The sequence below is a fragment of the Halictus rubicundus genome, chromosome 18 (assembly GCF_050948215.1).
Source record: "Halictus rubicundus isolate RS-2024b chromosome 18, iyHalRubi1_principal, whole genome shotgun sequence".
Taxonomy (NCBI): domain Eukaryota; kingdom Metazoa; phylum Arthropoda; class Insecta; order Hymenoptera; family Halictidae; genus Halictus; species Halictus rubicundus.
In genome coordinates, this window is record NC_135166.1 from 5,452,802 (window position 1) to 5,468,753 (window position 15,952).

General features: G+C 33.4%; 3 protein-coding genes across 3 annotated transcripts; 2 read left to right on the forward strand and 1 right to left on the reverse strand.

Annotated features, from left to right (window-relative positions):
• The first annotated feature begins 830 nt into the window (after window positions 1-830).
• On the forward strand, window positions 831-4,491 carry LOC143362822 (trans-1,2-dihydrobenzene-1,2-diol dehydrogenase). The gene is made up of 5 exons (XM_076803288.1): window positions 831-960; window positions 2,570-2,771; window positions 2,835-3,126; window positions 3,738-4,138; window positions 4,299-4,491. Exons 2-5 carry the CDS (start codon window positions 2,570-2,572, stop codon window positions 4,400-4,402), a joined length of 999 nt encoding a protein of 332 aa, XP_076659403.1. The 5' UTR covers window positions 831-960; the 3' UTR covers window positions 4,403-4,491.
• Window positions 4,492-6,237: 1,746 nt separating this feature from the next.
• Window positions 6,238-8,638, reverse strand: Smu1 (Smu1 spliceosomal factor). The gene is made up of 8 exons (XM_076803358.1): window positions 8,465-8,638; window positions 8,314-8,380; window positions 8,082-8,225; window positions 7,863-7,977; window positions 7,149-7,791; window positions 6,985-7,086; window positions 6,564-6,900; window positions 6,238-6,420 (listed from the first exon to the last, which is right to left on the reverse strand). Exons 1-8 carry the CDS (start codon window positions 8,488-8,490, stop codon window positions 6,322-6,324), a joined length of 1,533 nt encoding a protein of 510 aa, XP_076659473.1. The 5' UTR covers window positions 8,491-8,638; the 3' UTR covers window positions 6,238-6,321.
• A 684-nt stretch (window positions 8,639-9,322) lies between these two features.
• On the forward strand, window positions 9,323-11,545 carry LOC143363029 (E3 ubiquitin-protein ligase TM129). Its single transcript, XM_076803608.1, has 6 exons — window positions 9,323-9,740; window positions 9,821-10,085; window positions 10,185-10,374; window positions 10,540-10,734; window positions 10,838-10,986; window positions 11,142-11,545. The coding sequence occupies exons 1-6, from the start codon at window positions 9,539-9,541 to the stop codon at window positions 11,257-11,259; spliced, it is 1,119 nt and encodes a 372-aa protein (XP_076659723.1). The 5' UTR covers window positions 9,323-9,538; the 3' UTR covers window positions 11,260-11,545.
• Window positions 11,546-15,952: the final 4,407 nt, after the last annotated feature.

Below are 15,952 nucleotides of genomic sequence, written 5' to 3' on the forward strand. Positions count from 1 at the left end.
CGCTACGATTGGTCTGCGTTTTTAGTTAATAACTCCTTAACTCAGGAATCAGTCAAATCTGCAAAACAAAAATATTTTTAATATTTTTGCATTAAAAAATGACATTTGCGTATAAAATGATAAATTATTTAAGAACAACAGTCTCTTATGATGATTATTTAAAAAAAAAAACAAATCTTTAGATTTCATTGTTATTATTGAAAATGGTTATTATTGAGCTGGTCAACGACGATTGTGGAATTTCGTAAAAAATTGATCTTGTTTACATGTAAAATTATCTGTTATTATGTTCAGTAAATTTCCAGCAAATTTTGTAACAGATAAGAAGAAAACCTTATAACGTCTTCATAAAGTACGTACACTCCCGTCCATAAATCATCGAACACTTACCTAAAGTGATTAAAGAGATTGAGAAATTGTGGTATGAGTTAAATAAATACATTATAGAGAATAAAAAAAGCTTGCCCAAAATCAAAATAGTGTTTATGGACAGCTCTAGAAGCCAAATTGGAAAATAATACTATATATATATATTAATATTATAATTTTTATCGTACAAGAGAAAGACAGGAATATATGTATAAGATTTCAGTTTTGAGAAGTATTAAATAGTACTTATGTAATTAATGTATCTAAATTAATACTATTAAGTTATAAAGTTAGTATAAAGTATAAAGTTAGATCAAATTTATATCAACAATTGAATATATCAAATATCCCTCTTCATTGATGTAGCATATGTATACGTTTGTACATGTAGTTTATCGAATAATATTGGCAAGATAACAGTTACTGATGTAGTAACTTCTCACATAATCATGAACTGTACGTGAAGGTTAGGAAGGTCGCTTTCTTCATAACGATGAGCTTATTTTCACGGCAGTTATATAGTGTGCAGTGCAGCAGACAGATCACTTTTGTAAAACTGCTCTTATACCGCAACATTTTTTTGCAAATATCGTAAGTGACATAATATTTGTAGTTAAAACATATTCATATGTATTTTGTTTATTAGTAATGAAATATATTATGCATCATTATTTAATATCATTATTTCAATTCATACGTATGTATGAAGAATCATTTAAGTAAAAGATATACATTATGAAAACGTATAATTCAATAATAAAAAAAAATGGTATTATACAATATTTTACTGTGGAATTAATCAAAGTTTGAAATTTCAATTTTATTTGTCACTTGCAAGAAAAGATGTAGTTTACCATGTGACTAAAAAATTTATATCTGATCTTATTAATCTCATCGTAACACTATTTCAATGATTTGGCAGTGTTTATCATTGGCAACAATTAAGATCGACAGAGTACATACATTTACTCACAAATATATTATCATAATTTTCATATATTTGAAAGGTCATAATGACAGAATGTCAAAGATATTAGTTATTCAATGATTTATAGGCATAAATCTTTTAACCCTTTTAAGACCAAAATTAGGACTAGACTGCAAATTTTATGCATTTATGACAAAATTGAGTAAGTAAAATTTCAAAAACAGTCCTTTTTAATTCTTATAATGTTTTTACTGGTTTGTGTTTCACCTATTCACTTTTGCTATGAATGCATATAATCAGACTATCAATAACATATAAAAGGTCATAACATGACTCTTAATACTATAAGACTACATCAATATTTATGTATTCATTCTTATGCAATATAAATGTAATCTCAGAACAATATTAGAAGTGTCTGTTATGTAAGTACATAGAAGTATATAGTATAAATAAGAACTCAACTTTTAACGCATTATGTATTTTAATCTCCCTGCTGTAATGTACAGTTAGAAAATAAACTTATAAGGTGATGAATGCATGCAAGAGTTAGTTGTCTGATTCAAAAATTATGTATTTCACTTTACTAGTTACTTTGACTGCGGCACACTATATATATATTGTTCTAACTATCTTCTACATACTTGTATCTGGATACTATACTATCTAATACTACATTAGTTATCAATGCATTTTTATAAAATTTGTTTGCTGAGGAAGCAGTGTACCTTTTATATATTAAAAAATATTTAAAAGTACTTTGAAATGTTCTTCAATTAGCTTTAATATATTATATATGTGTACATCCTTGTTTGTTAGTATCATTAGTATTACATTATTTTCCGAAATATCAAAAGTAGATAATATTATTAAGATAATTATATCAAATAAAGTACATTGAATAAACTTTATTTAAGAGCCTGGTCTCCGGCTGCTCGAGTGAGAGTGTGGCACACTCACCACGCTAGATCCGCATACACGTACACGAGAATTGTAAGGGTTCGGGAGTCCGCAAACCATTTCTCAATAATGCAAAAATGGGACTTTTCCGTGGTCAAAAGTGTTAGATTATAGACAAATCTGGAGCGCTTGACCCCTCAAAAGTCCTACTTTTGCGTCTTCTAGTGACAAGGCGATCGTCACGCCATGTACGGCCGCTAGGAGAAGCTCAAGTTCTTACTCATCATCAATGCTTCTATTTTTTCTTAAAATGTTTAGTAGTGAAATGTTATTTTAGACGCATCTTTTATTGTTTAAATTGTTTTATTACAGATGGCTACTCGGTGGGGTATAGCAGGCGCTGGAAAAATCTCTCATGATTTCGTATCAGCATTATCAACCCTATCGGAATCAGAACATGTAGTGGTTGCGGTAGCAGCAAAGGAACTTTCACGTGCTCAAACCTTTTCTGAGACGCATAAAATTAAAAAAGCATATGACAGTTATTTAAAACTAGCACAAGACAAAGACATCGGTGAGTAAATAAAATAATAAAAAACAACAAAAATGAATATGCATTGCTTGTTTCTTATTGTAGATATCGTGTATATCGGGACTATACACCCCTTGCATTTAGAAGTTGCAAAATTAATGTTGAACAACGGTAAACATGTTTTATGCGAAAAGCCTTTAACTATGAATTACAAACAAGCAAGTGAATTAGTTAACTTGGCAAAGAGCAAAAATCTATTTTTGATGGAAGCTATTTGGAGTAGATGTTTCCCTGCTTACGAGATTATCCAGAAGGAGATTCAGTCTGGAAGTATTGGAGAAGTTTACCAGGTTCTTGTATCCTTCGGATTCAACTTAGATGGCGTTGATAGGCTTAGGTAAGTTATATTTGTTCTACATTTATTCCATCACTTGTATACTCAGTGAGGGAACAAGAAACTCGAGAGACCTCGGTCGCCGAGGAGCGTGACATAATAAGGGTCGGGTACATGACAAAATTTTATGGGAAAAGTACGGGTAGTGTTCATGTAGTATACGAAAACCCTTTTGGGTTTCTTCAAAATTGGCCTTCGTTTTTTAGATATCTCGATTTAAATTTGTTGACATATTTAGTAGCCCAGATCATAGCATCTATGATAGCATCTATGTAAGTTTGAGCTCGATCGGATAACGGGAAAACGTGCCCTTTGGCCTAATTATTATAATTTAATCCTTATAAGTTATGTTTAGTGTTATAATTATAAGGCCTTCCAAATTCCAAAATTCTTTTTTTTTTAAATATTAACAATTTGTCTCAATTTTTCATGTTAATATTCTGCCACTTGTTCTCAAAAAATTTATCAAGTCTTATGAGTTTGATAAATTAAGTATACAAAAGCAGTGTAATTAAGTAAAAAGTGGCAAATTTTTCATCAATACATGCGTGTAATTCATCATTTTTATTCTCTTCATTCTCAACATTCATGTAAACGACATTTTTTCTATTTAGTACAAAAAAACTGGGAGGTGGTGCAATACTAGATTTAGGCGTATATGGAATACAATTCGCTTGTCTAATATTTAATCACGAAGTACCACAAAGGGTACAAGCCTCTGGTTGTCTCAACGAAGATGGTGTTGATGTTTCTACATCTGCAACTTTCCATTACAAAGGAGATCGTACTGCCACCATTCTGTTCCATTCAAAGGTTGATATGCCAAATGAAGCTTACATTATGGGAACGAAAGGAATGATCAAAATCCCACAATTTTGGTGTCCTTCGAAAGTCGAACTGTCGAATGGAAAAGTTTTGGATCTACCACTACCGAAGACTAATGTCAAATTCAACTTCATTAATAGTGTTGGATTGAGATTCGAAGCTGATGAAGCTCGAAAATGCATTCTGAAAGGTATGTATCTAACATTATACAGTGTTTCCTCGATATATTCCAAAACACGGTATTGTATTGTATAATAGTATGCAAGAAGTAATTATACTAACTATTTTTCTTTTAAACTGACTACAATCAAACGTGCAATTTTACTCATTTTTATCATTACACATTTTAGGTATGATCGAAAGTCCAAAGATACCACATGATGCTTCTCTGTTAATTGCACAGCTAGAGGACGAGATTCGAAAACAAGTTGGTGTTGTATACGACGAAGACTAAAATATAAAATCTAAACACGATTAATGAATCAAAAAATATATGGTGTATGGTTTATGATAATAAAGAATGTTTGTAAATATTGTTTGACATATTATAAATGTCTTTATATTGATAATGTAAAGTAAGAAAATGTAAGGTAACAAGTAAATTTGAAAATATAAGTACCTGAAATATAAACATCAAATATCGAAGAAGGTGACACAAAATTCAGTAGTATAAATCAATAACAAGTCGGGCTGCCGAAATTTATCGAACGTTGAGTATATCGTATTTGGAGAATATGATGTTGAAAGAAGTGGCTCGAAATTCAGTAGTATAAGTCAATGACAAGTTAATCGGTAACCGTGTAATCGCACATGGTAACGTCCAGTAATTTAAGGTCAGCATTATCTAGCGGTAGACTCAAGAACCAATTAGTAACAAATGTCCAGATTGAGTCGAAAGACTGTCATGCGGCGAGTCTTCTCCGTACAAGCACAGACGGAGTATAGGAGTACAACTGAATTCTACTCCTATACCTTGTCTGTGCTTTCAGCAATTTCCGATCTATGGTAATGTCGGACGAAGTATTGGTTGAAGCTAGTTATGATTTATGTCACAAGCTTAGTTTAAAGCTCATGTTTGAAACGTGAGTATTACAGTATCAGATTCCCCACTTTTCTGCATCATCGTTTTAGCCTGGAACAGAATCTGCATCATCTTTTTAACCTGACACTAAAATCCCGGTCGTGAGCATTTTTATTATCCAACCCCTAAAGAACAGAACAAATGAATCTTGCCGATATTCCCATAAGAGGTAGTGCAATAAGCGGCAGGAATCATCTGCTCCTGAAAATCTGAAAATAGCGCCACTAGACCATAGCGGCAAAACGCTCAAACTGTTAGCCAAACGTTACCGACCGAGTAACCGCATTGGTGCCGCCAGCGGCACCTGGCGGTGGAAATCCGAAACTAATCGGCTACAAGCTTGGGCGTTTCGCCACTACGAGATAATGGCGCTGTTGGCAGATTTTGCCGGAAGATGTACGTGGCGCCACCCAGCGGAGGAATTCTGAACACTAATCGACTACAAGCTTCGGCGTTTCGCCACTACGAGATAATGGCGCTGTTTGCAGATTTTGCCGGAAGTTGTACCTGGCGCCAGCCAGCGGTGGAAATCCGAAACTAATCGGCTACAAGCTTGGGCGTTTTGTCACTACGAGGTAACGGCGCTGTTGGCAGATTTTGCCGGAAGATGTACGTGGCGCCACCCAGCGGAGGAATTCTGAACACTAATCGGCTACAAGCTTGGGCGTTTCGCCACTACGAGGAATGGCGCTGTTTGAAGATTTTGCCGGAAGTCGTACGTGGCGGCACCCAGCGGAGAAATCCTGAACACTAACCTGCACTACACCGGAGACACTAAAATCCCGGGCGTGAGCACTCTCATTTCCTCTCTGACAGTATAATACTCTTTTATTTAGAAATTTTTATTCTGCATCTGAAGACAGCCAAATATACATTTTTCTTATTTTGTGTGTCCTGCTTTCACGCTTGTAGTTAAACGACCGTATATAATGTTCTTTAATATTTTGTCTCGTTCATATTTGGTATAAATTGTTAAAAAGTTGATTACAGTAGTTAGTAAAAAAGTAATAAGGACAAGTACACATGCATTTATCTGAATCTCATTTTTGTATAAAACTATGTAGAATTAATGAAACATTAATTGTGTAAAGAATTATAAATATTGTATATAACATAGTTTTGTTCTGTTATATTATAAATTTGACATGATACAACTTCAAGTTACGGAAACATATTGTGCACAGTTGAGAATGTTAAAAAAAAACGACTAACATAAGAAAGTAGTATAATGAAATAAATACCGTTATGTGTATACAGAAATGTCGAAACATGTACGTATATTTATAACAAGCTTAAGGTTTCCATAATTTTAATAGACCATCTTCACTGTAAGAACACAGCAGATTTTGATGGGGATGATGCGTTAAACCTATTACGTCTTTTTCGTGTATCTGCAACAAAAGAAAAAGATATGTTTATTATAGAATTTAGATAATAACTATAAAACTTTTTCTGAAATTGTCGGACTAATGAATTAATATTTTTATATTATGGTAACTATTGAACTAAGGTTTAATTAAAAGACAGCACTTACATTGAGAGTTCTTTCAAGTTTTCCCGATGACGTAGAGAAACAATAAAGTACAAGATCTTCACCAACACAGTAGATAAATTCACCTCTTGGACTTACAACTGTGCACACAAAATCTCCGCCTTCTCTTTTACCGCTAGAGAATGATCTCACGATTTGTCCTTGCATATTCATAATTACTACTGTATTTGAGCGATTACAAACAACAAAATGTTCAGGATTTCGAGGTAAAAGATGTACACTATTTACGGTTAAATCTGCAGCACCTAAAGATTTGTATGTGCCTATGCATTCTGTTGTTTTCAAACTCCAAATCTTTACGGTTCCATCGGACGATGCACTTTGAAAAATGAATACAATAATAATAAATAATTTTAAACAGAAATTATTTAAGAATAGACGAGATGCTAACTGTTAACTGTACCTTATTACATTATGTCCATCCGGTGCAAAAACGACTTCATTTACAAAAGATGTATGTCCTCGAAATTCTTTTAATGTTTTTCCAGATTTAAGCCCATGTATTCTGCAATAAAAATAAAACTACAATGCTGATGATTTTGCTTATATTATTATTTCTGCACGTACCTTATTGTAGTATCAAACGATGCAGAAAGTATTTGACTGTTATCTCTACTAAACTGAAGACATGTAACACCTTTTGAATGAGCTTTTTCAAATCTTCTTAAACACTGTCCACTTTGCACTCTCCATACTTTTACTTTTCCATCTTGGCCACCACCAGCCAACATTTCACTATCACGGCTAAAAGCCATCGATAATACTGCTTGCTCCATCATCATAAAGTTATCTTGTGCTTGGTATTTTAAATCCTTCCTAATTTTACCAGTCGTAAAGTTCCAAACTTCAATGAATCCATCAACAGAACCAGTAACTAAATATTGACCGTCAGGTGAAAATCTTGCACATTCCACATGAGATTTTTGACTAAATTTGATTTGTTTAGAAAGCTGTGTTGGATATTTTTCATCTTCTTGATCTCGTACTGCTGCTTTTCCTCTAAACAAGTCTATTGTAGTACCAGGTGGAAGTAAACCCTGATGCTGTTGCCATTTTAATGCTTGTCCTAATAGCGCAAGTAACCTACTAGAAGGTACTACAGACACTTCACCGGCAAGGGCTGTAGCTATATAAGCTCTACGCTTCTCCTTTGTACTACCATCAGGATATGCTTCACGTGGATCAAAATATGAGCGTGCAAGTAAATTTTCTGTGTAACAAAATGCATCACATTATAAGAAAATCTTGTAAAATGAAACTGAATATTATAATTTACTTCACCTAAATGGATGTATCGTTCAGGTTCTTGCTGCTTCATCATAATCATAGGATCTGTTTGACGTAATAATGATCTGGCTGCACCTAGTTCTCGTAATTCAATTAATTCTAAAACAACCTACAAATTAGAAATAAAGTATATATAATTGTAGTCCCCGAGGATCGACACTAGATAGATACAAGCTCTATGCTTAACGTGTTAATAGTAACATAGTAACATACCTGTTCATATAAATCAATAAGTTTCTTATCTGGTAGTTTTAACGACTGTATTGCTTTTAACACTGTATCCCAATGTCCATTATTTATATCTGCTACAAAACCATCTACACTATCCACTGTATTTAACGACACACCAGTTTCTTCCTGTTAACGTAACATATATTAATTTGCTGTTATTAGAAACAAGGTTCAAGAATTTTATATTATATTATAGAAAGAAAAGAAGTTATACCTGTAGCGTTTGCAACGTTTTGACAAGATTAGACTCCTTAAGATATTGTTGTATTAATCGAATTACACTAAAAAAAAAAACAATAATATATAAACAAAAATATATGTACAAGATAAACAAATTATTGTATTAATACATGTGAAGTACATACTCAGCAGACTCGATTTCAATCGACATTGTGTATAATACCCAAAATATAATACATAAAGAAATACGTAAATATGATGTTCAAATGAAGGAAACTAATATTAATTCTTGTAAATACATATGTACCTATGTATTATTGTCAGAGCATAGAATTACTTATACAGAGATGACTGCCAAACTTTGTACTATCAATTGCGAATAGTAACACCATGAATATAGTTGTAGAAGAGGTTGTTTTCGTCTTTTCATAACTTTTTATATTTCATCTAAATTAGAAATTTTAAGCAAGTTATAATGTGATTTAGCAACAATTATATGAGTTTTGCCAGAGTTATTTCCAATAACTTTATTCAAAATAAATGTATATGAAAACTGATAAGGTCGATTCTACAGTTTTCACTGATTGTCAAATGAACTTGAGAATCTGTATTCTGTCTATAAATTAGGTAGGTATTACTTATATATGATGCTGTATTATTTTATTACACTTTCCACAAAACATTTTTTTATGTTTACTTATAAAATATACCGCCAATACCGCTGTGGAACAGTAACAGTAAACTTAGGAGAGTTACCTATCTATAGTTACACTCTGCACCACGAGAGAACCGTACCGCGTGAAAACCGATTTTCGTTCGTCGCTGCGCATCTTTGCCCTGATTGGTGGTATTCCCACTCCGTACGCTCCCTTCCCAATGCACAGCACATGCGCGCAGTGACGCCACGCCATACCGGGTGTTTACACAGTATGGTCACGATTTCCTATACCCTATATTTCCATGCTAATCCATTTAATTACGGTACACCGCGTATATGAAGTGGAGTGGGAGTTGTGAGGTTCGCAGCACCTTCCGCGGCCAGTCAAGCTGCGCGAAACGGTACGGTTCTCTCGTGGTGCAGAGTGTAGACAAGTATGCCTATTAACATGAACAAATATATTATTTGACAGTATATAACGTTATGCAAAGCAAATAATTTAAATAAGTAGTCAAATGTATTTACACTGTATTTGAAAGTTTTTGTCCAACGGTCAGATATAAAATTTAATCTACGTGGTTAAAAATATATCTTCCAAAAAATGTCTGCATTTTTCTTCTACACTCTATCTTATATTTTAATATCAGGATGCATTATATATCCTCCTACAGAATTTATTTCAGCTGGACTAACTATAAAAGAAATATTTTCACACTTATTAGGGCGTGAAAATGAGTTTTTTATACAATATCATTTAAGAAGAAGTGTAATTACGTTATTTGTACACTCTATGCTTCCATTCGGTAAATATAACAATTATTTATTATTTTATGTAGTCTACATGAAACTACACAATATTGAAATTAATGTTGTTTTCATTTAGGTTATATTTGTGGATTAATTCTATTTGAACATATTAATATTATAAAAGTTTTGCAAGGTTATCATAATTTGTGGTTAATATTTATTATTTGTACTATACACCTCCCGTTACATACATTGTATAAAATTCTGATGTGGTCTATGAATAACTGGTCTAAACATCCCATAGTACAGAACCTTGTTATTTATTGTAATAATAATAATATTGACAACAATAATACATCATGGTCTACAATTGCTTCCGATATCAACACAGAATATCGAAGGTTACATACTAATATTAAATTAATATTAATTAATTAAAAAATCATTTTCTCAAATAGATGTAATTTGTCAAACAAAATATAACTATAATTTTATTTTAGGATAGATAAAACTATTATTAATACAAATAGTGTATCATGTGTAATAGCAACAGATAACTGGATAATTAAGGTAATGCCTTATAAAATATTAGTTGCACATCAAAGTGATACAGTTTTAATAGTTAACAAAAGTGATACTCATAATATGTCACCAGTGACAAGACGAGAAATTCAATTTATTAATATTCAGGTAAATTTTATATGTTTTATTAGAGAATTCTAACTGATAGACAAGTGTTTATTTTTCATTGACTTTAGTTCAAAATTATTTACATGCGTACTTACTTAACTATGAGAAAACGCTTTTATATTCTATTATCATATTTGTTTTTACAATCTTTACTCTTAAATATAGGTAAAACCTACAAGAACTGGAGCAGAACCTTTTGACATCAGGATAAATGCATTGGATTTTAAAAATTTGGAAGACAGAGTTTCACGTCCCATTGCGATATTACAGAATATTAAGTTTCATAAAACTTTACTTGATCGATTTATTGACAATTTTAAAGAACAAGTCCAAGAAAATCCTGTTTACGAATTTACAGATGTATGTTACCACATATAAATTTACTTTTTATTTATTTTATTATATAATTGCACAAAAACTTCATTCTTAAAGAGATGTTATGCTTACATGTGTATTTTTTAAGGAAGTAGGTCAATGTATTGGATGTATGCAAGCAGCATCAAACGTAAAATTATTTAAGCAATGTACCACAGACATAGGAAGTGGTCATTCTGAAGACTGTATGACATGTTATTGTCGTCCCATGTGGTGCATAGACTGTATGGCAAAATGGTAAATATATGTGTTATTTAAGAATTGAAATTTGCTACTGCAGATGTATAGGACTAATTTATAGTGTTTATGTATCATTTTATTTATTTTAGCAATTAATATTAACTGTCAATAGAAGAGATTAAAATATTTTCATTATAAATATATTGTTACAGGTTTGCATCAAGACAAGATGAAAATGCTCCAGAAACGTGGTTATCTTCCAAATGTACTTGTCCTCTATGTAGAGCAAAATTTTGTATTTTAGATGTCTGTTTGATACAATCTATTTGAAAAAGATAGGCGATCCATTTTAGAGTGATATTACATTTAATATTAAATATATAATATCTATAACCGGTTTTTTCTATCTAATATATATTATATTTATATATACACGTTGTGTATACGCATATACATACACATATATGTATATGTAAATATAAATATATTCGTAAAGTAAATAAATGAAGTTTTTATATAAAAGTGACTTGTAATATAATTTTTTGTATTTAACAAGGGGAATGTAATAATAGCAGTGTCATTAAAAAGGCTCTGTCTATTTGGTTCATATACAGTATACAGTGTTTGTATTTTTCATTAGTATTGATGTTAAATTGTTTATGAAAGTTGAAAAGTGATGCTTGCAGAGCAGGCAGTTCTAACATGTGGCTCACGAGCCACACGCGACTCCTTCCCCGTTTAGGTATTTCCCCCACTCTTAGACTTCATCCTTATGTAGTCGTACGTAGAACTTCGTCCCTGTTCCCGTGCCGCTACTACCGCCCCACTAACTACGGCTGTATCTACTTACGTAGTAGTAGCAGCGGAAAATCTGCAGACATCTCCACACACAGTTCCCATATTGCACATATATATCGTACGCGGACTGTCCACAGACAACATGTGCAGTATACAGACTGTCTGCAGACAATTGTCTGTCAGTCTAGACATAAAGTACAATCTCTTTTCAAAATCTCTGTAATCGGTACAAGTACTCACTATTTTTGCAGTTTGACACAAAAAGGGAGCAACTCCGAGATAATGATCATAAATATACAGTCTTTTCTCGATACATGTCTCAAATATCATGCCGATAAAAGTCCCACAACTATCCCCACGAAGAGGCCACGAAGCTCAAGAGACCTCGGTTGCCGAGAACATTCACACAAATAAATATCATCGGAATTATATCATGTTTGGTATAATTTTCATTAGAAAAATACCACGAATGTGTTGATGAAAGTCACATAAAAAAATAACGAAAAATAAATTTTTGTTATTGGATTAGTAGTGGTTCACACTAAATACAAAAAAGATAGTCTCTGGGTAGACCCATGTTGTGGACATATACCGAGAAAAGACTGTATAGCACGTTTGAAACAGCTTCTTTTATTTTGGGAACATTGTTTTCAAAAGATCAAAGCTTTAAGTTTACTACACGGTTTACGTTGTTAGCATAACGTTACGTTGTTGCATATTCAAATAAAACGTCATACATGAGATCGCGTACTTGTGATTTCAATCAACGAGATAATATTAAAAGGTCGACGTGGAGCCGCCGTCGATAAATATCAGCGGATTAAGGAATTCAATAATGCCTTGCTACTGGAGCCATCGCTTCAAGATAAATGTGTACATCGAGGATAGGAATAAAGATTATGTGGATTTAAGTATTTAATTTCGCAAAGCAGCTAAATAACGCGAATATTTACGTGCACCCACAGAATTGCGATTTTTATTGTTATTTACTTCATTATCATCAATTCACTCAACATTTGAACAGAGCGATTGATATACGACGAGCTTTGAAATTAATTACACCGACATGCGACAGGTGATTAGTTCGAAAAGACTTACCATTGGCTACTGCCATTTTCCGTTCGCGGAAATAATGTTTCGCTAAATAACTAGACTCTGCAATTCGTCTTAATTTGTGCGATTCGAAATAGAATCTTAATCGTGGTAGTCAATATTACTTTTTTCACATATATAATTAATAATATTGGTGACATAAACTCCGCTACATTTCCAAAATTTCATATTTTTTTCTAGAGATTTGAGTTATTTAATTATTGCTCATAAAACATCGTGCAACAAAACATTAAGTCAATAAACAATGGAACGTATTCACCACTTTCTCGTTATGTCCATTAAGCAATGACAGTAAATGTTTCCAACAATCAATGTCATTGACGAAGAGTGAGTTTTCCCAATAATTTATAACTACTCCGAAAAGTGTCCGATTTCGCGTGGAACGACCCTAACACAGTGATAAAATGACTAAGAATAAAAAATAGGTCATCATTTTTCTGAAATAGTTACAAATTGTTGCGTTCTGTTGTTAAATTTTGTCATCGAACATCTTTATTTGCGTGTGTCATATTCTCGACAGACGCATCAAGAATTCTATCGATTTATTCACTTTTGATTAATCGATTTATCTATACGTAGGCCGTGTACCACTAATCTCATAATCAGTATCACTATTTACATTTACACGTGCTCAACGGTGTTCCTTATCATGCAAACTTCTTTATCTGACTTGGCGTTCATGTTTGTATGCAGGCACGTGTGCATGCATCGCATTCCATTGAATATTTTTCACTTTCGATGTCTTCGATTCGAAAATAGATTTGCTCGCTTCGTTACATACTATCAACAAATTATATTCTGTTCTAGTTCGCGTCCATTTTCTTGTCGTTTTGTTAAACAATTTTGTACACGATCGATTTTATTAAGAATGGTCATTTCATTTCGCCAATAACAATGAAGTCATTCACATTCGCAAAACACAAATTGTCATATCTTACTTGAGCATATTTAAAATTAACGTTGAATCCAAATGATCTCCTAGTTTAGTTACGAAAAACCACAGTGAATTCTCGATATATGTCGTTTTGGCCTGGATGACAAATGTCGCGAAATTATCCCCACTACCGCGGGGTATACCCCGCGAGGGGCCAAGAAGCTATTTCAATAACAAAATTTCTTTATTTTCCATTATTTTTTTACAGAACTTTCGCCAACATATTTCTAGCATTTTTCTAATGAAAATGGCACCAAATATGATACAATTCCGATGATATTCACTTGTGTAACAAACGATGAAAGTTGCTTCCAGTTACAATTATATATTAAAAATTAGTGTAAATATGATCCGAATGATATGTATAAGGCTCTCACCACCATGGTGTGGGTTACTGAAGTCGTGCCAATAATGCTTGAAACCACCTGGCCCATCTATAGATTAAACTTCTTTTCGTCCGGAATGATGACGTTTTACCATTCTCTGTTCCACAACATGTACCCTTTGGCAAAAACAAGTCGTGCTACTTTATGATCACGGGTTAAGGACGGTTTCGAGGCAGTTTCTGTATCGGTTTCGTAAATAAAAAAGCGGTTACAAGGTGCCGCACGAGCACCACCACCAACAAGTTCTACGTATATTTCGGTTTCACCGACTATAGATGCATATAGTAATGGTCAGTCTGCTCGTGGTGGAGGGAACGATTGACTGATAATGCGAGAGTGGGAAGAAGTTCGACACCCCCGGACTATATTTTGATAAATATTACCATTGACCTTGGCGTATGTTGTCAAGGACGTCATTTTGAACTACTTTCCCCCGTACGTGTACCTGTCGCTCGACCTTAGTTTCCGAGATGATGACAAAAAACTTTGTGGGTTTGTGGGTGAAGCGGCAGTTCCTTCTCCAAAACAATAGACGAGTTTCTACATTATTCAGTGCTTCGTTGTTCTAACGGACACAGCGATCTCGTAATATGTGGGAATATCTGTACACCCAGTGTCGAAAAGGTATCATCTACTTGTAAACGCAACAAGCAATATACACGATTTCAAAGAGAAGGTATAGTTCAAGCGGGTTTCGGGTTAATGAGGTGAGAGCCCGACTAGGCTTGCATTCTTCAATGGCAGTCTTGAAAAGCGTTTTTTTAAATTCCTCAAGCCGATCCCAAGACGGCCACAATGAACCTGGAAAAACCGAAGTGGGCATCGGCAATTCGTGCCTGACCAATTGGCCATGAAGGGTTATAAGTGCACTTCGTGATACGTCACTGCTATCGAGGCGCAAGAGCAACTCCGAGTCTTTGTTCGTGACACAAAATCAACCAATAAAGAAATGCAAACCACAAATTGCAAAGAACTCACATCCGCATGGTAAATCTTGATTGAATGAAATTCGTGTAATCTCAAGACGACAGAAATCACAGGTGACCGATGTGATAGTTAAATTATATTTCTTATCAATTGTATGCAGATTCCTAGATTCTATGGAGTACATGGTGGATTCTATGATGTATCGTAGATATTTATCTATAATATTTAATGCTGCTATTTCAACGAATTACAGTAAGACTAATATGATGAGACAATAAGACGATAAAACTGTTACAGTTTTTTTTTTAGAAGGGAAATTATTGAGAAGGGTGATATGAACACTCCAGGTACGTAATAGAGATCAGAACTTGTGAAACTTCAAATGTAAAAAAGAGTCTCAATGAAAAATATTCTCAGATTCCTAAAGGAGAAGGCGGCCAAGTATGTCAAAGTTTCAGAGACAGAAAGTAAACCTGTCCCATCACCTCCGAGTTCCTCGTTCAGCTCGCTCTTCTGGACGTTGTGTAGTTTGTCCCAGAAAGCATGATAAAAAAAAAAAAACTAAACATTTTTTCCGTAAATGTGAAAACTTCATGTGCGTGTCTCACATGAAATCGATTTGCGAGCCTAGTTTGCAGAATGAGGAAGGAAGTGGGGCTCGTTTGAAAGCGAGTGATAGTGCCGTTTATTTGTTCTTACAATATTTGTTTGAATATATCCTCCTTTTTTCTTCTTCTACGAATGTTATAATCAGATTCAAAGTTTATTTAAACGACGATGACGATTAGACTGCGGATCTTTATGCAAAATAAAAAATGTTTGCATCGATTGCAAGACGCAGGAGCGAAATAAAAATTTATTTCTC